The sequence below is a fragment of the Heliangelus exortis genome, chromosome 10, assembly GCF_036169615.1.
Source record: "Heliangelus exortis chromosome 10, bHelExo1.hap1, whole genome shotgun sequence".
Lineage (NCBI taxonomy): Eukaryota > Metazoa > Chordata > Aves > Apodiformes > Trochilidae > Heliangelus > Heliangelus exortis.
The window spans coordinates 14,586,213-14,610,978 of NC_092431.1; the positions used below are offsets into that span (position 1 = coordinate 14,586,213).

At 37.0% G+C, this 24,766-nt stretch overlaps 1 protein-coding gene across 7 annotated transcripts in view; it reads left to right on the plus strand.

The window, feature by feature from the left end:
- LRBA (LPS responsive beige-like anchor protein) overlaps positions 1–24,766 on the plus strand; it is a 388,894-nt gene that overhangs the window by 361,997 nt on the left and 2,131 nt on the right. For all 7 annotated transcript variants that reach the window (XM_071753672.1, XM_071753674.1, XM_071753673.1 and 4 more), the window contains 3 exons: positions 14,063–14,164; positions 15,424–15,638; positions 23,027–23,178. In XM_071753672.1, coding sequence (XP_071609773.1) covers positions 14,063–14,164; positions 15,424–15,638; positions 23,027–23,178 — 469 coding nt within the window. The remainder of the gene's footprint in view (positions 1–14,062; positions 14,165–15,423; positions 15,639–23,026; positions 23,179–24,766) is intronic.

Sequence of the window (24,766 nt, forward strand, 5' to 3'; positions counted from 1 at the left end):
ATTAGAATAGGTGGATTTTGTTATAACCTCTTTACTGTGTTCTCTAACGCAAATTTCTAATGCATTAAAATTTAGCAGTCTTCAAAGTTAATATTAGGCTATGTTGAGTAGTGTTTAAATCAAACATTAGCTGCTTGGTAGGTCTCCTTGTCTGCAGTCCTATTAAACTTGTACTTCCAGGCACATGCAATCACTACTACATTTACTGGTTGGCATTATGAAGGTTGGGTTTTTTTTTTTTCTTTTGATAGCGCATGCCTGGAAGCCTTTGTCTTGGAGTCTCATGGCAATATACATAGGCCTAGACATGTGTCTAGGAAAAGACAGCTCCTGCTTCAAAGAGATGGTAATCTACAGGGGTTAATTTTTCCCAGAAATAGCTTTCTGTAGACATATCTGTTCAGTCTTTTTTTTTCTCTTTTTTTTAAGGCAGTAAAAAGAGCTGTTTCTGCTTAGTTATGATTTTGTCAGAAATGGAAAGCACCAGCAGACTTCTTGAGCCCTTGTATTGCAACTGTAGCTTCCTTCCTTTTGTGGGATGATAGATATTTAACTTGTCTGGTGTCTTTTTGTACTTGAAGCTTATGATTCTTTACCTCAAAATATTGTTTGTTTAATGCTTTCAGTTAGCACTATGCATTGGAATTTCAGATACTCTCAAAGTTGATACTTTTTTTTTTACCTATTATCAGTAGTTCCCATCTTAAAATGAGCTCACAGCAACATGCATCAAATGACACTGTACCAAATCACCATGCCTGAGTTGTTTCAACAAAAATAATCTAATACTAGAGCATATCTTTCCTCCTGTCAGACTACCTATTGCCTCTGATATACATCAGCCAGCATCTGGGCACCCAGTATTCCACAGGTTACTTTTTATTTTGGTTCTTTCATCTGGTTTTGTTACTTTAGGAAGCACTGAGCTCTTGATATCTGGCTGCATATATTCATGTTTTACAATTGTACTTAACTCAAGCTGAGAAGCCAGGTGAACTGTGGCATACATGGTAAGTTGTTCTATTTCTGTTCCTCACCAAAGGCAATTTTCTGGCCAACAGCACTCAGTGGAAAAATTCTTTGCATTTTTGGTTTAACAGAAGAAATATGCTATTGAAATAGTCATTGTTTACATGCTTTAATTTTAGCTGTTAAGCTGACTTCCTAAAGAAATTACACCTATGCAGTCCCACTGTCAGTTTTTACACATAACTCTTGAATGCATTGCTCAGTGCAAACCAAACCTGGTGAATTTAAGTCTTGAAGATATGAAATTCAACGTGGGACGCAGCTGCTGGAAACTATTTTTATTCTGCATAAAACAGCTTGATTACATTTAGGTTAAGTCCTTTTTTTCCTTCTCAAATTAAAACCTGAAATTCAAAAAAATATTTAACCGTGCTCTTTGATCAAATGTAGGGTTTTTTCCTTCCTAAGTTAATTGGTTTTGAAAATGTAGAAGCATGGCAGTGCTTCACTTCAGCAAACAGACCTTTTCTGATGCAGAAATATTTCTGTGGACAATTTCTGAGGCAGCCTAGGAGTAATTCAGAACAGAGCAGAGAATCTTGAAATAGTTGTGTCCTTTAGAATAGCCCTGAGGCATTTTGTGTTGACATTAATTAGCATAATTTACTGTAGGGATGTGAAGTCACTTCGGAATAGCATAAAGGGTTCTTATTTTTCTCTTCTTGGCCTGTGGCTTGCTTTGGGGAGGTGGGAGGGAGAGGATGTAACCCTCCCCTTGGTACCCCTTGAAGCCCACGTGTGAGCAAGGTTGGCTTTTGCATGTTTAGAATTTCTTAGCTCAGCAAGTTCCCTCTTGGGGAGGTGGCTCTGTGCTGCAGGATTTGTGCTCCTGAGTGGGGTGGTAGAATGTGTAGAGGATCCTGGGAGGATCCTGGGAGGACAGGGCTTGAGGAAAGTTGCCTTGGTTCGCATTTGCCCAGCCTAATGTGCTAGAGGGGAGGTGAGAAGTGGGGGGTGAGGGCAGGAACTTGAGAAAAAAGAGGAGAGAATCCATTTGCATACAAATGGTGTGCATCACTTCAGATCTCACTCTCCCTTTGAAGCTCAAGTGGCAACTCTTGGTGTGGGACATTTCCTAGGTTGAGGGATTGCATTTTACTTTGTAATCACAGAACCACGGGAAACAAGGCAGGCAGGAGCTTTGTTCACCTGACCTCTTTCTTCTCTTTTCCCAGAGCAGGCTTAACTGCATTAAAACCATTCTCCAGTGATGTTTGTTCAACCTTCTGTTAAAAGCTTTGGCAAATACATTTTTGGGCCTGAGAAGCCCTGTCATTAGCAGTCTTTTCCCAGTGTTGAGCCTGATATCCAGATTGCATTCTATCATTTCTATATATGTATTTTTTCTTTATTTAGGGAGCAGATTATCTTTTTCGTCCTTGCAACAACTTCCAGTTATTTGGATTACCCTGACCTGCAATTCTTTGCTTCTAGATTTAATAACCCCCTTTTCTTTATGTCTTTTGCCATAATTCATGTTGTTCTAGACTTCTGGGGTTTTTTTGTGTGTGCTCCTCTCCTCCTTAGCAGTTTGTCCTCCTCAAAGCAGACTCAGCAATGCAGTTGAAGCCTTTTCAGTATTAAGTAGAAAGCAGCCTGGTTTACAGACCAGTACATTTCAGGTCCCCTTGGGATATCTGTTTGTTTCAAAACAGCACGACAGTCTTGATTCTTTAAGTCAATGAGCCAAAAGAAATTTCAGTCTTTACTGAAGAACCACCATCAGCTCAGCTCTTTCTCCTCCTCTCTGCAGTTTTGCTGTAGAACCTTTTCTTTAAACTTGCTGAACTGTATTCTTTTTAGACTGTTTCTCCAATTTGTCAAACTCATTTTGAATTCCCATCCTGTCCTTCAGCAGACTTGCAGCAGCTCATGTCTGCAAATGTATTTTGCAGTCTTATCCTATCAAATCAGTCATTAAAGAAAATAGATAGGACACAGTTCAGGAATGCCCATCAATACATTTACCATTTTGACAATGAAAAGCTTTCTGAAAATAGCTTTTCAACTTGCCTTTCATCTGATGTATAGTAGCATCTTCTGAAGATGTGCTCTCCTATTTTCCTTAAGAAATTACCCATATGAAACAGTCCCAGAGTCCTTGCTAAAGTAAAAATACAGCATGTATCCCTGAGCAGAGGTTACTCAGCCATTGCAAGAAAAAGATCCCTTTGACATGATTTGTTCATAACAAATCCAAATTAGCTGTTACTCATCACCTGGTTTTCTTCTAGGAAATTATGTGTGGGAGGTTGTATTTGTGTATATTCTGCCAGTATTTTTTTCTGTATGTTGGGATTTAGCAGACTGCTCTCTGATTTCTCTGTTTTCCTTTTCCTGCTTCTTAAAAACCACAAGACTTCCTTTTAGGCTTGCAGAACATCACCCAGTAGCCATAAAGCAACTATTGCAACTTTGGGATAAGGTAGTTTCATTTCCACAGTATTTCAAACCAGTATTATCAGGCCAATTCAGTTCCAAACATTTACCTCATCTAAGGTCAAACTTTTTATTGAAAACTTTTACTGAAATACTTTTAAGTGGATGGCATAATCTACAGGCACTGCCTGCTCTTAGTAACAGACCAGCTTCTCAGGAAGACTTCACATGTTCCTTGTCTTTGTAAAATGGTTGTGATTCCTAATGTTATTGCTGAGTACTTCTCATCTATTCTTGGCTGTAATGGTGTTGTCCCTCCTTGTTCATACATTGTGTCTTAAAAGGCTTTAGAAAAATCTCAGTTATTGTGATCTTTCTGCCTTTTTACAGTCACTGGAGAAGTTTCAGTTGTGCCAGCTTGTATATTCTTTTCTTCCTTATCCTTTTTTTTGTTTGTTTTCCTGTTGAAAACCAAAAACTTTCTTTTTTTCTGTAGACTTGACTTCCCATGAGATCTTACAGAATGGTGTTCTGTATCTACTGAATACTTGAAAAAATGAGCTTGTTGTTCTTTCCCCTTGTAAAGAATATTTTACATTCACATCTTCATCACTTTCACATCATTTTCTTTTCCCACTAAGTTTTGGTCTATTTTGTGGTATTGGTTATAATTACCAATCATCTCTAGCTGTTGGTAGAGATGGTCATCTAGAGATGTTGCTAGAAGATCATCTCTAGCTGTTGCTTATACATTAAAAATTGTCACTGGATTGCTTACTACACATAAGCTTGTTATATTCTTTTCTCAACAAATGGAATATCCCATTTTCTCCAGTCCTCTTTCTTAATGATCCCTCATAAAGAAAGGTAGAGGCAAAGCAGATCAGCAAAACTCAGGAAGTGTTTTGATCTTTCCACGCATTTATTTTCTTTGGATGTGCTTTCTTGGACAGTTGGTGAATTTTAATTTTTTAATATTGTTTATGCTTATAAAATGTGCTTACAAAGTGGTAGGCATTTCCAGGCTCAAGGTGAAGAGAGAGCATTTTTTGCTTTTCTTGCACTATATCTGTGGAATATTGAAGAGGCTGGTCTGATGTTTTCAAAATACCTATAATGTTTGTTCATAGGTTTTTTTTTCATAGTTTGAAAAACAAACATCTAATTCAGAAATTGTATTTGCTTAATGAAATAAAGGCTTTACCAATACAAGTTTTCAGTGCTAATGAAATGCAGTCTGTGTATAACTCTATTACTGCAACTTGTACTAACGTGATCTCTGCTGAGTTATTGCATTGATCTTCCACACATATGTGAATAAAACAAATTATATTACCTCTTTTATGTTATCCCATAAAACTAGATGTTACTCTCTGTGTCTATCACATTTGCATTACAAGATTATGGGGATGTTTTCTTTGCATAGTTTTATATTTTTTAGAGGGTACTACCTTCAACTTTTCTGAAGTTTGTTCAAGAAATTAAATGCTTTTAGTAGTGTAGCTGTGTACCAGGGCACATGTGTGAATGTGAGCACATGAATTTGTATTTAAATCAGTTATTAGATTTAACTGAGATTGAATTGGGAGGATTATTGGAACACTTCTGCTGTTGTTAACATGTCGAATAGCAATGTTTTAAAATACATAATATTTTCAATTTATAAAATATGAAATCTCAAAATTTAATTACCAGCCTTGCTGAAGAGCAGCCTTGCTACTTTAACTAAGCTACTTTAACAAGAAACTGTGTTTTGTTTGAGTTTTTGACACATGGGTAGTGTCATAGGTAATAATTTCTTTGTACTTTGTATACACCAGTCCAGTAAACCTGAAATCTATGAAGATTTTCATATGTGCTCCCCTGTGTATACAGTGAATGGTCACACTGATTTCAAGCAGGCCATGTATCTGCTGTTGACTTTGTAGCAGAAAACCTTCTTTGCCTTGTTCCCCCATCCATAATTATCCTCATCTTGAATTCACTTTCATCGAAGTTCAAGTTCCTGCATGATCTGGACTTTCAGTTTCAAATCCAATTATAACAGAGAATGTGAGTCCACATTTTTAAATAATGTTTAGAACATATGTATTTATTTAAAATGGTAATGATTACTTCATAAAAATAATAAAAATAATCAGAAGTAATTTTTATAACAGATTCTTTCTTAAAAAAATTATTTGGGAAGTAATTATGGAAGTCTTCTGTCAATGTTCCCTTTGCCATTTATCATTCTAAGTATCAAAACGTCCATAAATCAGTAATCATGTTAGTAATGGAAATTCTGCTATTACTGTTAATTTCTGTCAAACGGTGGCCTATAATAATAGCTAAAAATTTGTAAAATATGTTCAGAATTGCTGCTGCTATGAAGGCAATAGATGTGATTGACTGTAGTCAGTCTGCTAAGACAAGAGTATTGCTCTGTGATAGTAGAGCACGGAGAATTTTAAACAATCTGCCTGTGCTTCTGCAGGTGTTCAATAGCATGTTTATTTTTACCCCTACACACCTTGTATGATTGTGTGAGTTTTTAAAAAAAGCCAGTAAATATTTCAGTCTTATTTTAGCACTTTTTAACTGCAGATGTAACAAATACTCTTTGTTGTGCAAAAATGGCTGGACAAAATAGCACAATATTGTACATAAAGCAAGAATCCTTTAGCACCATCTGCTGACACTGCACTGAAAGCTGCTCTTGGGACTCTCCATAGCACTGCCTTGTAGAATATTTTAAATATTTGTATTTCCACATATTTAATGGAACAAAAAAAAAGTCACTTGTATATTGTTTTAATTCTTTAAAAATATATAATGATAAAAATATAATGTGAATTTAAGGTTAACTTGCAAACAGAAATAGGTCAGGAGTTTTTTGTTAAGTGCAACTGTAAAAAGAAATGGAATACTTTTTTCTTTTTTGCCAGAGCTTTTGCAAGTGCACCATTAAATTTATCCATTCCTTGTTTTAAGTCAACTTCAGTAAAATTGGTGTCACAGAGAATACCCACAAGGCTTAGAAAAGTGCATCTGTAACATGTTCTGAAAAGGGTTGCAACCCTTAAATATTCTTCTACCTAATGTTTACTGCATTATTTGATGTTAGCCTTGGAAGGTTCATGACAGCTTAATGGGCAGAGGCCCTGATGCTGTAGTTGGTTCTGCAGTTCCCTGTGTATTCACTGAGAGCAGTGCTGGGACAGCCTGCAGGAATCTAGAACAGAGCCTTGAATGGTCCAGTTCCAAAAGATCCATGTTGTTTCCTTCTTAACCTGTAACACATGGATACCTCAAAGAGGTTGAGGCCTCATTCCTCTCTCTGGCAATCCCATCCAAAATGAATCACATCTAAATGATGCTTCTAGCCTCCAAAAATTTAAACTGGAAAAAGATGGGATATAACAGGTGGGTGAATTCTGCATATTGAAATATGCAATGATGCTGCACAAGCTATTTAATTTTGTATTTATATAATGCCAACAAAGTAATTTCTAGATAGGTCTCAGGACAATGTCTTCATTGAGAAAAAAAAATGCAATAGCATTCACCTGATGGTTTGGAAAGTATTTAAGCAGTCATAGTGATTTTGGCACCTAAGTTGGTGTACTATAAATATTTGTTTTGGCTCAAAGTATGTGTTAAACACAGCATCTGTATCATCCTTGTTTTCAACTGCCTGAGAGAGTTTGTGTTCCAGATTTTGTCAATCAGAGCAAGTAACATTTTAAAGTGAGTTCTGAGGCACAATCCAGATGCAAGTGGAAGGGAGTGTGTATTTTGAGACTAGAAAAAGGCTTTGGATGCTGCTTTTTGGCAGTATTCAGCTTCAGGTGTCACTAAAACTATATGCATTCAAATCTCCAGAAGGATAAGGATATTTAGTGCTTCATGATGTAGTGCAGACCTTTGGGTTCCAGGAAAAACAATGCTATATTTACAACTTGTAACTAATAGTTGATGTGGTAAAGAGAATTATATTCATATGGTAAATGAATACAACCTTAATGTGCTCCATATGCGTAGTGGTGGGATGAGGTACTAATATATCACATATATTTACCTGGTTTGGTTGCTGGGAAAAATAACCATTCAGTTCCAAGTCTATACCATATAAGACAGAAGAGTATAGTGCAGAAGATAAAATAATTTCTACTCTAGAATGAAATTGCTAAATTAAATGTTGCAAAAATCATTTGTCAATACAATAATCCTGATTCAGGTAGGAAAATCTGTGTTTCTGGATCTGAAGTCTACTAACATGAGCATCACAGAAATAAGCATTCATCTGTTGAGTGCAAGAATACTACCTGTAATTAGAATTATGGCCAACTTCACTGAAAAAGTATGTTTTAAAACAGTTAACTTGTAAAAAGATAGCTAGTGTATGTATGCCCTGAGCCTGATGTATTCCATCAGTATTCCCAGTAACATCATTACATAAAGGTGCTAAGTGTCTACTACCTGGTGCAAGATACGACTTGTGCATTGGTTTGAACTGAACTTCACAAAAGCAATCAAAGAGCTAAAGCACAGACTTCTATACATACTCTTATGGTACAGTATTAATTTGCATACTTACATGCTTTTTTATAATACTTTTTTCTTATTGGAAACAAAAATTAATTACTTTAATACAGTCTTTTATTTAGGAGAAAAAAAAAATTGAAAACTGCTGAATTGAGCTGAATTTCCACAGGGAATCTTTCTTGGATAATTTTCTGCCCAAGGTATCAAATACTCTTCAAGTTTCAACCAGTGGCTGGTTTCAGTCTTTTATCTTACAACAATTCTGCAGGAGGTGTTATTTCTGATGGAAATAATTGCTTGATAGGTTTTTTTTCTTTTCCTGATGAGATTTCTTGGGGGTTTATTTGGACTGAGTAGGTAATGGAATAGTTGTAACTATATACCACAGGAGAGGAATATGAAGAAAATAGGTTATTTTTTTAGCATAAAGATAAAAAGCTCCTTCATAAAGCTGTGTTAGAACATTGTCAAACAAAAATGACAGTGCTGCAGAACTTCAAGGCTGATATTTAAGTAGCAGCTTATGAAGTTGGGGTGGTGCAAATATGAAAACATTACTGTCCACTGACCCTGAATATTCACCTGCAGATACCTTTCAAAAAGGTTTTTATGCAGTGAGAGGAGTCCTGCTGAATGACTTCCAGGCTTTCCAGCAGATGAGTCCCCCGTAAGGGTCACCTTGTTCCAGAAAGTTCCACATTGCACGTGACCATAGAATGGCTGAGGTTGGAAGGGATCTTAGAGATCCCCAACTCCAACCTCTCTGCCATGGGCAGGGGCACTTCTCATCTAGACCAGGTTGCTCAAAGCTCCATCCAGCCTGGCCTTGAACATCTCCAGGGAGGGGGCATCCACAGCTTCCTGGGCAGTCCTCAGGAATTCAGAGGCTGGGGCTTTTGTTGACTTTTGAAATCTGAATTGTAACATCCAATTCATGAGGGCCTGATAAATCTTTTCCTTTACTGTGTTTATTTTGGAAACATAGTGAGCTTGTTCCCTTGACATGATGTGTATGGAAAATCTCATATTAGTACTGAATAAATGTAGGTCACTTGTTGCACTCTGTGACTGACAGAAAGAGGGCAGTAAGCCCTCCCTGTATTATATTTGCTGAAATCTACAAGAGAAATCTAATTTTTTCTTTCTTTACTGAACCAATTTTGTGGCACTATTGCATCTTCTGTGGTTTATGTTTTTACATTTTGCTTCAGGATAGAATGGTATGGTGATCAAAGATGCTGTTCCTTGTTCAGAAAATGTGCAGCTGAAGTTGGTTTTGCAAGAACAAAACTTGTATCTAAGCACAGGGTTGCAGGTTTTTGTTGTAAAAACAGCCTGAACAGATGGGAAGTAGTTTAGAAGAGGAAATGCTGACGGGGTGTCCCAGGAGAAAGTGAACAACAATCAAGTTCCTATATGTTACAAAAAGATTACATTGTCACATAAAAATGCATATTTACAAAGGGAAGGTTGTTCAAAGTGAAGTTTTGAAAATATTTCAGTAATACTGTGTGGTAGCACAAAATAAAGACCTCACAGCCACCCAAGACTGAGGCCTTTCTGTGCCAGTGAGATGGGGCTATGGTGTTTTAGCCTGTTGGCTGTTATTTAAATGTTTTTATATTTATATATTATATTAAATATATATACATACGTACATATTTATATATAAATGTTTTAAATACTTAAATGGATCAGCTATAAATAATGTTGATACACAGAGTTTATATAATATTTTACAGCTGTCAGGTTTATGTAATTAAACTCTGAAACTTGCTATATAATCTACATAGAAGCCTAACAGCAAATTAGGGTTTTTTCATTTACTTACATTTTGCTGAAAGCACTTTTTTCCAAATGTCATATGCTCTGTAAATACCTTTGTACTTCTCAAATTGATTTCAAATTTTTTATTGTTTTCCTCAGTTTTTATCATATGAGGCAATTTCAAAGTCATTAAATTTGTAAAATTATTTTTGGAAAACTTTTCTTACACCTATAATTTGGTTTATTTATGTATCTTTCTGAGAAAGTACTCATTTTTGTCGGAAGAAGTAGGTAAAAAGATAAATTAACTGATGCTTCATTTAATTTAGATTTTATATTGACATAAAACCACATAATTAATTTGCCATTTAAAAGTGCCTTACAGCCTCTGCAATTATAGAATAATAATTTAGAGATGACTGTTTGGCTGTCTATAGCTTATCATAATTAACTGTCATCTAGGCATAAAATATAAAAAGGAGCATACTCAAATATTTTATATTTTAATGTGTTGCATAATGTTATCTCACCCAGAAAGAGCAGGAAGAGTCTCTCATATTTCATTGTGAGATAATTTTTTCAGTTGCTCTCTAGTTTGATTCCTTATTAGGGAGATGTTTTCCTTTAAGGGGGTTCCTCTATTAGGCTCAGCTCTTACAGCTTGGTGCTGAAAATCCAGAAAGCTGCTCATTTTAGGAATTTACTCGTGGACTTCAGATGCCACGATCCTGCTTTGTTTTGTAACACTGCTGAAGCTGAAAAAATAGCTGAGAAAGCCCCAGCAATACAAACCAATTTCTTGTTACCCAGCGAGGCAGAGCTGCTTCTGGATGTCATTAAACCAGAAGAAAGTTTTGCCTTTGCCGTAATCCCACTGTTCCTTTTTCAACATAGTTTCTGGATGCCCAACATTTTTCCCCTGAAATATCACCATCAGCTGACGTGGTATCATCTGCTTGTCTTTTATCTTCTGCAGCTTGAATTTTATGATTTAAAATGTACTTTAGTCACATCAGGAAGGGTGATATTTTATGCCCTTTTCTATGGGAAAACAGCTCCACAAAAATTATTTATTGGAATGCAGGAAACTTCCTTTGAAATAATTGTAATGGTTACTGTAAAGGGAAAGTATTCTGTTCATTACTGGGAAATAACTTTACATATAATTCCTGTGACTTAATGCCCCACTCCCATTGCAACAAACACCATCAATGATTTAAGATCCTTACAGCATTCAACTTCAAGTAGCAATCCAGCAATGGTATAGAGTGAGGATATTGTTATACACTATGCTGAGAAAAGCCCATCTGTAAAACTGTTGTGTCTTGGTTATTAGTGCTAGGATTTGAACTATCTTTAATCTCATTTGACTTGTTCATCTTCCTTAAGGATCTCCATAAAGATGCACTGAGTATTCTTTTCAGCCCTTAGTTAGGGTTTGCATCAGTGGTCGTAAACCTGCTTAGAGGACAAAGACTCTCTTCCCTTTGAAGTCACTTCCCCAGCTTTACAAAAGATCTGCAAGCTGGTTCTCCTAAAACAATTTAGAAAAGTTTGAAGTGGTGCCCCTTAAACCAGCAACAAAATAAAATTTTCTCTTTGCATTATTGAAAACCATGACAATCTTCTGAAGTAGTAACAGTGTAAAAGCTTTCAGAGAAATCTGTTCTGCTCTACGACCAGCTTTTAAGTTGCCCCATTATTTGGAAAATCAGAGGCTTGGAAACCCCTAAATACTTGACATTCTTATCAAAGGAGCCAGCCTGACTTTTCACAAGACTCCTCTCTTACAGTATTTCTTTGAGTCCTAATTTCTTTAAAGATGCTATTCAAATTTGTTCTCTTTCTTTTTTTGCAATAGTGTTTCTTTTGAACAAGTGCTGTTTAGTAAACAGTTGATAGACTTTATAAAGCACTCATCCTGCCATGTGTAGATTTATACTGTATTATGTTGGAAGTCAGGTCCCAATTCTAAAAAGACTGTGAGCGTTATGGAGGTAATTTTCCTTTTCTGTGGAAAGTGATAAATAGAAATGCTCAGTTTCTACTTTATGTTTGAAGAATCTTATCTCCTCCATTTTATGTCTGTAGCTATTGGCATCCTAACACAGGTAAAGCCTACAGTAATGAAGTTTCTCTGCACAAGTAGTTTACTCTAAGGATACTGTTTGCCTGCACCTGTTAATAATTCATTCAGACTTTGCTTCTTAAAAGTCCTTCTAACTCCCAACATCTTACATTCATTACCTCTGCTACAGCACTGTGCATTTAAAACTTCTCTGATTTCAAAAGTTTCATAAACACATGTAGTACATAATACATTAATTCCTTGCTGATCTATGCAAGTATGTTTTAAATGCAACTTCTGAAAGGAAAAGAAAGCAAATTAAAGCAATAAAACCAAAATTCTAGAATTTTGCTAACATAGGCAGCTCATTTAAAAAAAACCAAAAATACCATGAGTTTTAAATGCACCAAGCTGCCTCCTCTTTTATGGCTCGGGGTAACAGGGATAAAAAATTGGGTCATCAAAATTAAATTGTTACAGGGTAATGAGATTGTTATGTTTGATGTTGCATTTTCCCCTAAAACTGCAAATTTGGAGCTTATCTCCATACTGTTAATTTATTAATCGTCTAAGGTACCTGCTCCATATTTAGGTGAGGAAAGTTTGATAGAGCAAACTTTCTCTAAAGGTTTGCAAGTGTTTGTAGCCACCTGAGCAGTCATTAACTCCACCCTTATGCTTCTAATTTGTTGGGAGTTTTTCCTTTGCTTTTGAACTGTCTGCAAGACTTCCTGGGTTTGAGTGTGTTCAGCTTAATATTATACAAAACTAAAGCAGTAGTTTTTAGTGATTATTTATTGAGAGGTTAGAGACAATTAATTAAGTTGCTCCAAAGCTTTTTCATATTTAAAATGCATATGTGCTTGCTTATATATACATATGCAAACCCATATATTTGGTTTATATGTATATATCTAAAAAAGAAAAAGATGTATTTACTTTTCAAGATTCTGTGTTGTGAATGTAAATTATAAAGCCAGAATACCTGCAGAATAAATAAGATTTTAAAAGGTCAAAATCCTCTATTTGATAATTTATCATAGATTATGACCTTTTCTAGAAAGTCAATTAAATGTGGCAGCTCTGGGGGTGTTGCAAATGGTCAGGGTGAAAATGTAAAATCTGGAGAGTAAGCTAAGCTTTTATTTATGCAAGCTGAGATCTACACTTTTCCACTGCTGCCTCTCACTGTACACGTGCAGGGGCTGGGTAGCTGCCTGTTTTAGTATATTTCCAGAATTTCTAGTAAAAACCAGTACTGCTACTACTGTTAAGGTCCTATGTGGACAAGCTAATGACATGGTGCTGGTTTTATCTTTTGAAAAGTTGCAAGCCCAAATGTAATTGTTCCCTGATGCCTCAAATATTCATCTAATTCTTTTAGAAACTATCTGGTCACATTGCCCAAGATCAAATCTGTAGAGTTTAAAAGCTTTACAGAATGCTAGGAATTATTACCACTAATTATGTGGTAATACAAAAATATTAATGATTTCCATGAAAAATTATTTAAAGAGCTTTATAGCTTTTGCTTACCCTTTCCGTGCCTTGACCTGGAGACTATTTTTTCCTCATTTCAATATGCCAGTTGTACAATTTATTTTTAATTATGGTATCCATATGTTTGATTACAAACATAATCTCAAAAAAAAAAACCCAACCCAAAAAAACAGTTTTATTTGTTCTGATTGCAGGGAGATGTTTCAGCAGTGGTTGTGACTGCTGGGTTTGGGTGTTTTGATTTTGCAAACTCATCTGAAATTCATAGTGATTATAGTCCAAGCTCCACAACTTACAAGGAAGTAGACATCAGGCTGGGGTTTCAACACTGTTACTGGGTTAAAATCAGTCAGTGGATGTTTGACTTCATCTCTGGGCATTACAGGTGTTTCAGAACCTGCCACAGGGACACCTGAGTTCACTTACACCTGTAACAGCAAAAGGCAGCAATTGGCTTAGCTCTCTTCCTCTAAAAATATACAAAAAAAAGAAGGGAGATGGAGGGAGGGGAAAGCACAAATCCCTGTGTTCCAGTTTCTGTTTGGTTTTACTAGAAGCCTGACTTTTATATTAATGTGTGAGTAAATGTGCAGGCTGAATTCCTGTAGTGCACTGCTGCCCTGCCATATAGCTGTGAGCACAAGGCAGCCACATGCAAACAGTCCCATAGAAGTGATTTGTAAGCAACGTGAGCTCAAAGAGCAAGGATACTGAAGAGGCTCCAGTGATTGAAAGCAGTGTTTCAGAAACAGATTGTAACCAAGGATTGCTTTTATTATTTTTTCATTGAAGGTGATTTTGCAACTCCTCGAGCTATTTTGACAGGACATGACTATGAGATCACCTGTGCTACCATTTGTGCTGAACTTGGCCTGGTAATAAGTGGTTCAAAAGGTAAGGTAGCTGTTGTCATTTCTTTCTGTTTGTGAAGCTATAATCCTAATGCAAAAAGGAATGTAGTCTCTGGTGGCAGAATTTATTAACTTTATGGTGGTTTTATTTCTTCACATTTTTTTAGTCACTATGGAATTTGAAACCTCTTTTTAAACACATTAAAACTGAGGATTATTCAGACTTTTATAAGAAGAGAAAACCACATCATTTTCCCTGCTATAGCCTATGGACTACTGCTTTTTTCTGCTCTTTTTGCTCTTTTTTCTCTTTTTTTTTTTTTTTTTTTTTTTTCTTTCTATCCAGTGTGTAATTGCATATAGCCCACAGTTGAATATGGTTCTTGACTGCCAGGATGGGGAAGATTGTTTGCTATGGATAACTTCTCAGAAAGGGAAGCAGAAATTAGTTTGAGAATAAAGACAGTGTGCTAGCTTGTTTCTTTGATGGGGGGGTGTATATAAACTAACTAAAATTTATAGTGATTATGTTCAGGCTCTTTGAGCTTAGCTACAAAGCCTGTAATATGCCCCATTTGTGTTCTCAAAGACCTGCTTTTGTCAGGCAAATTGTAAAGCATAGTGTTGATTCCATGGATATTGTTTGCTATTTTCCTATTTGCCAGTCCACAGTTAATTTTTAACTGGAAATTTCCTAGAATCAGGATTTTTCTGCTTCAGTGTTTCTAAAGTACCTGCTTTAAGGCACACAGTTGGGTAGTACTCACCATATATACCTGTGTGCATTTCTGTTTTATGCACATGAACACTTGTGCCTTATGTGCAAATCAGGTAATTGCTCAACTATATTGAAAACCAAATATTTTGTGGATCATTTAAAGGTTAAAATCTTCATACAAGAATATACACTTTTAGAGTACCTGCTTCTGTAATTTCATTGTGCTTACCCTCTCTGGGTCTTTGTATTTTGATCATCTCATTTTAGGGTTCAGTAAATTTATTTTTGTGCTCTCAAAAGTAAGTACAACAAATTTCAAAAGAAAAACTACAGAAGGAAACCTGTTAGATTTCTAATTAGTTTTGATAGGTGCTCTAAAGTACCTTAATGTGAAGCTTGCAAGAGAGAAGCTGTTCATTTCACTCTCTGGCAACCTCAAAGTCATAGACTGTCCACTTGAATGTAGTAAAAATCATTTTAATGTATTAGGATGGTGATTACCTAAGTAGATGTTATTTTTTGATATATGGTTTCTTTAACTGACATGTAAATCAATAACTGGAGCTTTTCTTCTGTCTCATTAGAAGGACCATGTCTCATACATTCTATGAATGGAGATCTACTGAGGACATTAGAAGGTCCTAAAACATTAGAAGGTCCTGAAAATTGTCCGAGACCAAAACTTATTCAAGCTTCAAGAGAGGGACATTGTGTCATATACTATGAAAATGGCCTCTTCTGTGTGTTCAGTGTGAATGGGAGACTTCAAGCCACGATGGAAACAGATGACAAGATACGGGTGAGTGTCCTCACATCTGGGCTAAGGATGGTCAGTACCAGTGTCAGGAAGAGTTATCCACGTTGGAGTTGTATGGAGGCTCTTTCCCTAGCCAGGCCAGAGAAATACATGGTTCTTAGACTAACAGTAGCATTGTGAAAAATTCATAGTTAAAAGGGATCATGTACTCCTAGTAGTACTTTTTAAAATTTTAAAATACTCGGTTTACATTCTAAGTAATACCCTGTAGGTATTTCCTTGATCTGAAGAATTCAAATGTTACTAATTGCTGACCTGGAGATGCTGAGCTATTTCTTTACTTTTGAGTCTGAAGGCAGGAGGCTGTTGGACATGCTGGTCTGGGTGTGTGCTTTTCCCTTTTTGGCATCTCTGTCTACATTTCTTCATCTTAGCTTGAGACTGAATGTGTTGTGCTGAGCTTCAGGAAGTTTATAGCCCTGTGTCTATGTTTCAGCTCTTTTGGCTTTTGCTGAGCAGGCAACTAGGTTCCACATCTCTAGCTGCAAGAGACATGGAGCAGGCCCAAATCTATGAATGAGGCATTTTAAGCTTTTGGTTTTATGGAAATTATTTTTACAATACAAAATGCAGGTCTTTTGACCGTTCCTATGAAATAGTACCTATGAAGCAGAGCAGAACCTGCCAGCTATACTTTAGTGAGGCAGAAATGTCCAAAGAATACTTGCCTTGAATTAAAAATATTCCCATTTATTCCTTCAATGAGAAAGAAAGGAAAAGGAAAAAATGAGCAAGCATTACCAAATCTGATAGAAAGTTACAGAATGCAGCAAAGACAGGAGGCAAGATCACGTTGCAGGATTCAGGATACTTGGCCTGAAGTTGTGGTCTCTGTGCCTGCAGTCATGGGCTGAGGCAGAGAATGGTTAGAGACAGGAATGGATCTGATGAGCATCTGGTCCAGCCCCCATTCCCAAGCAGGGACAGCTACTGCCAGATGGCTTCTGAGTGTGTCCAAGGATGGGTATTCCCCAACCTTTCTGTGCAGCCTTTGCTAGTGCTCAGTCACCCTCACAGGAAAGAAGTGTTTCCTTTAGGTAACCCTATAGGGTAGGTTTAGCCTGGACATTAGGAAAAAAATTTTCACAGAAAGAGTGTTCAGACACTGGAATAGGCTGCCTAGAGAGGTGGTTGAGTCACCATCCTTGGATGTGTTTAAGGGTCGTTTAGATGTGGTGTTGGGGGATATGATTTAACTTTGTAGAGTAGGGATGATGGTTGGACTTGATGATCCCAAGAGTCTTTTCCAACCTGAAATATTCTATGATTCCATATCTGTTGTTTAACTATTTCATATCAGCAAGAGGAGGTTTTCTTGCTGTAAGCAAATAACAGTGCTGTTCCACCAAGCTGACTTTTGTAATCTCATGGAAGAGCCAGCAACTCAGCTGCTGCCATTTCCAGTGTTCTCTTGAGTTGAAAACTTCTCAAAAGTTTTTCCTTTATTTGGATTAGATGTTTGAAGGAAAAAATGCCTCTTTGCCCTCATGTTAATTTTACAGAACTATTGAAATTCTTACAGGTGTGCAAATGTGTGAGCATTTTAAAATTTGCACCTGTTCTTCTCTTGGTTGTATTAATACTATTTCATACAACGGAAAAACATGTCAATATTTTTGAAAAAGTTTTGATCTGCATTATTTTCATTTTATACCTTACATGGAACAGTGAGTTCATTACTTCTGAAGCCTCCTGTTTAGTTTCAGTGTATGGCAGGTAAAACCTTCTCAAACTCTGTTGTTTTCTATACTCTGCTAATCCAGCATCCCTGTGTTTTCAGAATGCCAGACATGCTGCTGGTGGATCTCTGTTGTAGATCCCTCTTCCACAGTGAGAGTGCTGTCTGCAGGGCTGAGAGGGCATTTGAGCTTTGGATGCTGTGGCAGCCACAGGTGTGGATTTGAAGTTGGGGAAGTGAAGTAGAAATGTGTATGTTTCTGCCCCAAGCCATTTTTCTGAATTAATGTATATTTTTACTTCCATTTTAATGTTTCTTCAATTTTCTGAAACTGTACCTTTGGCTGTCCTTGTACAAATGCTTTTGAGATTTCCAGACTGCCCTTCATCCCAGTTCTTTCCATAAAGCAAGTACATATCACAGGGTTTTCTCTTTTTACAATAATAATGTTGATAATCTGTCACTTTCAGTTGTGATTATGTTGTCAGCTAGACCAGCAAATCTGTAAAATATCTAGAAATCCCTTGCTGGCTAAAACAATTTCTTTAGTGTTTCCTTCAGTACCCACAGCTTTAGGAATGTTGCTAGAGGCAATGGAAGTTCTGCTCTCTGTGGGCCAAAATTACATATGTACAGAGGTTTGGGTTTTATTTTGCTTTGTTTTCTTTTCTTTCTCTCCCAGTGGTCCCAGTTGGGCTTTAAGGCTTAAACAACCTCCAGCAACTTTCCCAGTGCTTCTGCACTGTATCATGTTAGAAAGCAAGTGGCAACTGCATGATTAAAGTAGGGACATTTAAAATGAATAGTACCTACCCACGGGCTGTGCTGACAAATGCTTTTATTTGGTTTTGCTGGAGGAGGGTAGAAAAGCAAAGGAAAAGGTCCTGAGAGTTGAATCTATAATGCAGCGTTCCAGCTGATGTTTTCCTCTCTCATTATGAACCATTATTTCAGAACATGATTGACAAAAGTCGCATTTTTCAATAGTGATGTTTGGAACAAGGTTCTTATTTTCTTTCTGGTATCCCTGTGCTAGAATATTGCAGATGCTCAGGGGAAATTCAAAGTCTAATCAATGCCTTCCACCTGTTTTTGTTTTAAATCCTGTATTGCTCAGTGGAGCTTGGGCGTATCATAGTACATCTACCATGTAATGTTTAGATATCTTAATGAATAACTTAACTCTAAATAGTCTGCTTGTTCTGAGAAGTAAAGTTATTTTACTCTAAACAAAGACTGTATGCTGTTTCACCCCGAGGAACCAATTTATTTTCCTTTCCTGAGTCTGTTTGAAATGTGGAAGTGCCCACAAGACTCCTGCTGCTGTAAGCCAGGGCTGTCACAGTGTCAGCTCTGCCTTTTTACAAAGCACTGCCTTTCAAAAACCCGAGCTGGTAAAAGGGATCAGTGCAAAGTTTTCAGACTTTCCACAGAAATACAAGTCAGAAACAGAGCTTTCAGAATGTTGCTGAAATTGTGGGCTTTGGGGCTTATGTGAGTCTGAAACTTGTGTTGTGAGCAAGATTAGTTGCAGAGTTGTTTCGGTTTCATACTTGGTAGAATTGTAGATAAACTCCACTGGGGAAAAGCAGAACCATAAAACTGATTCATGTTGTCCTCTGTACCAGCTGGAGTGCTTGGGAGTAAAAGCATCCTTTCCTTTGTTAAATCTTGAAGGGCTTGTCATGGAAATGAAATGTTGACAGGGTGACCTTTTGCTTCCATTCGCTCCTTTTTTTTTTTTTTCATAGTTCTCTTTCTTTATAAAAATATGTATAAAAATAGTGAAGTGGCAGAGAAATCTATTAATAAACAATAAAAATAAATGAATCAACATCTTGCCTTCATGGCAAGCCATTGACTTAGTAAAATTGCAAAGGTATTAGCAAGGGTTCAAAGCCCATGTTTTATTTGATCAAAACATCACAAAACCCCCCACAAAACTGCATTTTACAGGTAGTGGAAGAGTTAAAGATTAATGGCTTTAATTTGCCTTTTAATACAGCATTTCTTCAGTAAAAGTCTCAAGTATAAAATTCAAGTGAACCATGACCGTAAGGTTAATGGATTTTCATCAGCTGAATTTTATAAGTGTAGCAAATAATTATTTGTCATGGTCTTCATTGCAATTTGAAAATACCCTTAGGAGACTGCCATTACTATAGAGAAGAAAACTACCCCCTATTGATTTTTGCTTCTAATGAATAATCTTTCTAATAATTGTGTGTGGTATGTTAGATCTCATGATCCTCTACTGAGTGCATGCAAGTTCTAGGTGATTTTCAGTCTTATCTCAGTTTGTTCTCTACCCTGCTCTTACTGAGTTACTTTACTCTTCTAAGAGTGTCTCTAAATGACCCTCGAGGTTTTCAGGCTCCTTGGGGTTGTGCTTTGCCAGGTGCTTAGAATACTTTTGTAGGCTGGTGAAAACAATCGAAGAAGCAATTTATGGTTGGAACATTTTGGATTTTTTTTTTTTTGGGGGGGTGGAGAGGGAGAAGAGAATCCTTCATCTCAGAATACTGAACTCTACCCTTGGTTAGTATTCAATTTTCTGTCATTGGATACAGTTGAAGAAAAAGCTCTATACATTCTGTTTTATTATGTCTAAATATACATGTAGGTGGTGTCATCTTAATTCAAAACAGACCTGAAATAGGTTTATGATCTAATTTTTTAAGTGTTACACTATTTTGTTTACAGTACATTTTTGCATTTTAGTTATGTTTATGTTCAAATTACGGCAGGGAATAAAATTTTAGCAATGTGATTCATCCTGGCTTCTTGGGAGTTGTTGGAGTAAACACTCAAAATTAATAACATGATATAGAAACTATATTAATGTAACTATTGCACATTATATAATTCTTAAAGGATGGATTTGACATCATCACTGAGTACAATGGAAAATATACAGATGTGCAATATGTTTCACTTCGATGATTGCTGTTCACAAGGCAGTATCTGATGTACACTTATTTTAGTTACTAGGCTTGTAAGCAGTCTGTAGAAACACCTTAATGTTGCATGAATGTAATATTTTTGTGTTTTAGTTTCTCCCCTTTTGTGGTGCATGTGCTAAAAATTCTGTATATTAAAACAACAGCAACTTCCTTCTCCTGAAGAATTTAAAATCATAGTATGTTAAAAAAACTGCTTATTGGAAAACTATAGAATTAGGGATTGCAAGTTCCCCAATACTTGCAGACTTCATCAGAGATAGAATATGTTTGCTGAAATGAAGAGAATGGGTATGCTGCTTCTCTGCTGACTTTTGAGTACAAAAATAAATGTAGAGAGCAGAGAAGGGGAAAAAAACAGAAGTCAAAGGAACAAAAAAGTAAAAAAAAGTACTTATAAGAGACATTTGCAATTAGAAGGAGAGCTTCTAATTGGTTTGCCCTTTACAGGAGTCCTGATCTTGGTAACTCATGATGATGAAATGACAGAATTTCTTTAACTTTTTGGTTGTTTTTTTTTCTTTTTGGTTGGTTGTTATGGGTGTTTTGTTTGTTTAGGTTTTGTTTTTTTCCCTGTTTTGTTTTTAATTCTGCAAACCTTACAGCTGGAAGATGAGGCTATAAAATTGGGCCTAGAGTCCTCTAGGATTCTACTGCTAAGGTTTTCTTCTGCACAGCAGCAGGACAGATCCTTCCTTTCATAAGAAGTTTTGTACTCTTCAGGGTTACTGTAGTAGTAATTGCTAAGACCTGTATTGAAAAGATGTGTAAGGTCTTAGCATTGCTGAGGAAAGTCAGTAATGGAGTCTTCCAGGGGTCAGTGTTGGGAACTGGTTTTACTCAGTGTTTTCTGAGGTGGGGAATGCTGAAGTTCTACAGAGTGATGAAGGCAATGGATGCAATGAATGCAGAACTGTCATTTTGGAAACCCCACAATATGAGACCTATGGGGTGCTCACTGAAACAAGTAGGATCACTTTCCAACAGGTAACACTGTTTTGCACTATAATGAAGTTCTGCCATTTTTTTTCCCCTCACGGAAGTCTTCATCAGGCTCCAAAACAGATTATGAAAACTCATGGGCAGCATGTCCAAAAGAGATACTAAAAGGAATGGACTGAAAGGAATATCACCTTCTGATATTTCTGATGCAGTGATTGTCAGGAAGGGAACTGTAGCATGGCTACTCTCACAGCATCTCCTGCTGCCACCACTTGTGACAGAACACTGAGCTTAGATGGGTCATGGTCTGTCTGATCCCTTTGGGTAGCACTTACTTTAATTAAATTTCAAGTTCCATTTCTTTTAAACCATATTTTATCTTATTTAGTCTAGCAAAATCTCCCTTTGAGAAATATTTCTTCTGCTTCCAGTCATCTTAATTTCTGATAGTAACCTCCAGGTAACAGAGGAAAGTTTCTGTAGTTCCAGGTACTCAGTTTATATCATGACTTCTCCAACAGCGCACAGAAAGTATCAAAGTAGATTGAAGACTCCTGTTCCAAGAAGTTTTCAGTGCGAAAACCAATGATATCTCATCTTTCCCGATGACTGGGATCTCACACAAAGATTTCAAGTGTAGATTTACCATCAGTCCCCATGATGCATGCAGGGTCAGGGTAGAAGCCATTGCCTCTGTCACCGGCGCTTTCAGGATAGATGATCATCGTAGGCTGAGTGGACCAGGATGATTTTGGTACCAGTATGAGGACCTAAGGAGAGGGTATTACAATCCTGAGGTGTCTAGGAGGGGTGGAACACAGAGGGGTCAATATTCCCTCCCATTCCCTGCCCAGACTGCAGACCAGGACCCCCTCTCTCTTTCCTCCGCTCCCTGCTCAGCTGCTGTTCCCTGTGCTCCTTTACCATCAGCTGCCTCCTGCTCTTCAGAACCCACATCCATCGGGTGCTGGGAAGAGCCCTGGAGCCCTCTCCTGAGTCAGCCCTGCCCCAAGGGGCACTCAGGCACCTGTCCCTGCCAGCACCCAGATCAGGCTGTGTATAGATTTGTATACATTTGTACGTTTGTTCCTTATCCCATGGGTCACTGCCTTTCCCCTGTTCAGGAAACCTGTTACAGTTTTGATTTCCAACTTTTAAGTCTCTCATCCTTATTCCCCTTTTATCTTCCCTTAGGAGGGTGGAAGGAGAGTAAGAGAGAGCAATTCTGTCCTCTGGATTTTGGTCTGCCCAGACTGCTGAACCAAGACACTGATGAAAGCAAAGAGTCTCTGTTAAGAGGGGTGGATCATTATCTTACCAGTTCAGAGCAGGAATCTAAAAATGCTGGTCTAAATTATTTCTCGTCATTTTTGTGACATTTCAGTTCTCTCCATCATTCAGCCTTTTGCCAGAGAGAAAAGGAGGGTAGTTTCTGCTAGGTTAGTGTTAAAGCCCCTTGGGAGAATGTCTGGTGCTGTATTTTAATGCTGGTGCTGTTAGATCTTGTAAATCTAGCTAATTAGAAGAGTAAATTTCTTTAGCTGACCTCATATTAGATCTTTGGAATACGGAGTAAATCACAGGTGAGGTAAAACTTAGCTAGTGACATCTAATGTGTTAAAGAAATTTCTGTATGGTAACATTAATTCTATTGCTGGGTAGAATAACACAGCAGGAACGTTGCTTCCCAAAAGCTTGTGTTGTCTCAGCTGTCCCTGTGAAAGTTTTTATGCAAGTAGAAGAGTGGGCATAAGAGCAACACAGATTGACTTCATCCCATTTCCTCCTAGGCAATCCAGCTCAGTCGAGATGGGCAGTACCTGCTGACAGGTGGGGACAATGGAGTTGTCATGGTGTGGCAGGTGTGGGACCTCAAGCGGCTTTTTGCGTACCCAGGATGCGACGCTGGAATCCGATCCATGGCCCTCTCCTATGATCAAAGGTCAGAGCTAAGTCTGCTCTTCACAAGAATTTGAGAGAACATGTACTTACAAATCAATTGCATTTTTGTTTTTCTTCTGATTTTGAATTTTCTCTGGACCACAGTTCCTTGGGAATGATATTAAGAAGTTTGTGCTACCATAGGTTTCTTTTTAACGTGTCATATTTAGGGCAGCCAATCCTTTTCAGGATTTTAGCTCCTGAGGGAATGGAGAGAGATGCAAGAATCTTTTCTCAGCAGACTTTGATGACAGGTTAAGCTACTGACCTATGTCAACATGCAGTGGTTGGTCACATGGAGGTGGAATCTTCCATACCTGCTTTTCATGTTTCTTCTTTCAGTTATAATGCCAATCACATTCTTAATTCCAGAACCTTGTGTTCAGAATCAAACATTATACATAATTGCACAATAAGATTCCCTCCACACATCCATATTTTGTCAAAGCAAATATTCTCATTTTTAGAAAAGTTATTTTCTCCACATAAAGCATGACCCTCCTTGAAGTTTCCTTTTACTGAAGGCAATCAGTTAATCCTTCTGTGTTTTTATCACAAGAGTATTGTTTGTTTATAAGATGGATGTTTTCCATTTCTTCATTTGCACACCTTCAGTTTGGGGGCTAGAAATTTTTTGCGTGTGTTGGTGTATTTTCTTAGTGGAATTCCTGTGTACTTTCCAAGCAGATTTGGCTCCTAAATCCCTTAGGAACATCTACATTGTGTGGTAAAGCATATTGCTGAGACATTCGATTTACTGAGCTCCATACAGAATATTTTAGCATTTTTACTTGGACTACATTTCTAAAACTGTTGAACTGTCATTCAACAGTTTCTTGGTAGGCATAATATAGTAATAAAATGCATTTTGGAAAAAAACAGCTTTCCATTAAAAAGACCCTACTGTTTAAAATACTTCAAGTTGTAGTTACAGCTGTTGAATTTCAGACCTCCAGACAGTGTACAATTCTGCGTTTAGAGAATCCTCAAACTGTAATTAATGGCATGTACACAGAAGCTTTGCATGTCAATAAGCTGAAATTTAATATGGCCTTCTATACATTTATCCATATGCTTAAGTTAGGAACCTAGTCACTTTGGCTTTGAAGATTCAGAAAATCAGAAGAGATTTACTCAGGGTGTTTTGCTGAGTAATTACTCAGTAATTACAGGTAAATTACTCAGAGTAATTTATTTAGTGTGCATGAATGTTTGAATTACAGTATGTAAAATAATGTTTTAGCCTAATTCAAAACCAAATAATATGGTGCCCTTGAAATGAAATAGGATGTTACTATCACAATGTTTTGATGAGCTCATATTTAGTCTCTGATTTAAAGGGAAATTTACAGCTTTTTAATCCAATATTTTTTTTTAATTTTGAGGTGTGTTTTTTTTTCCTAAAATACTACTTCTGATTTTCACAAAACTTTTAAGATGAGACAGTAGAAAAGATGATAGAGAAACTCTTGTAATTGTGGGCTATGTCAGGGTCACTGCTTTTCAAACATCTTAGTGATCTTTAGTAGCAGGCTAAGGGTGAGGAATTTAGGAAGAAATAATACTGCAGTGGAAAAGGACAGTGATTG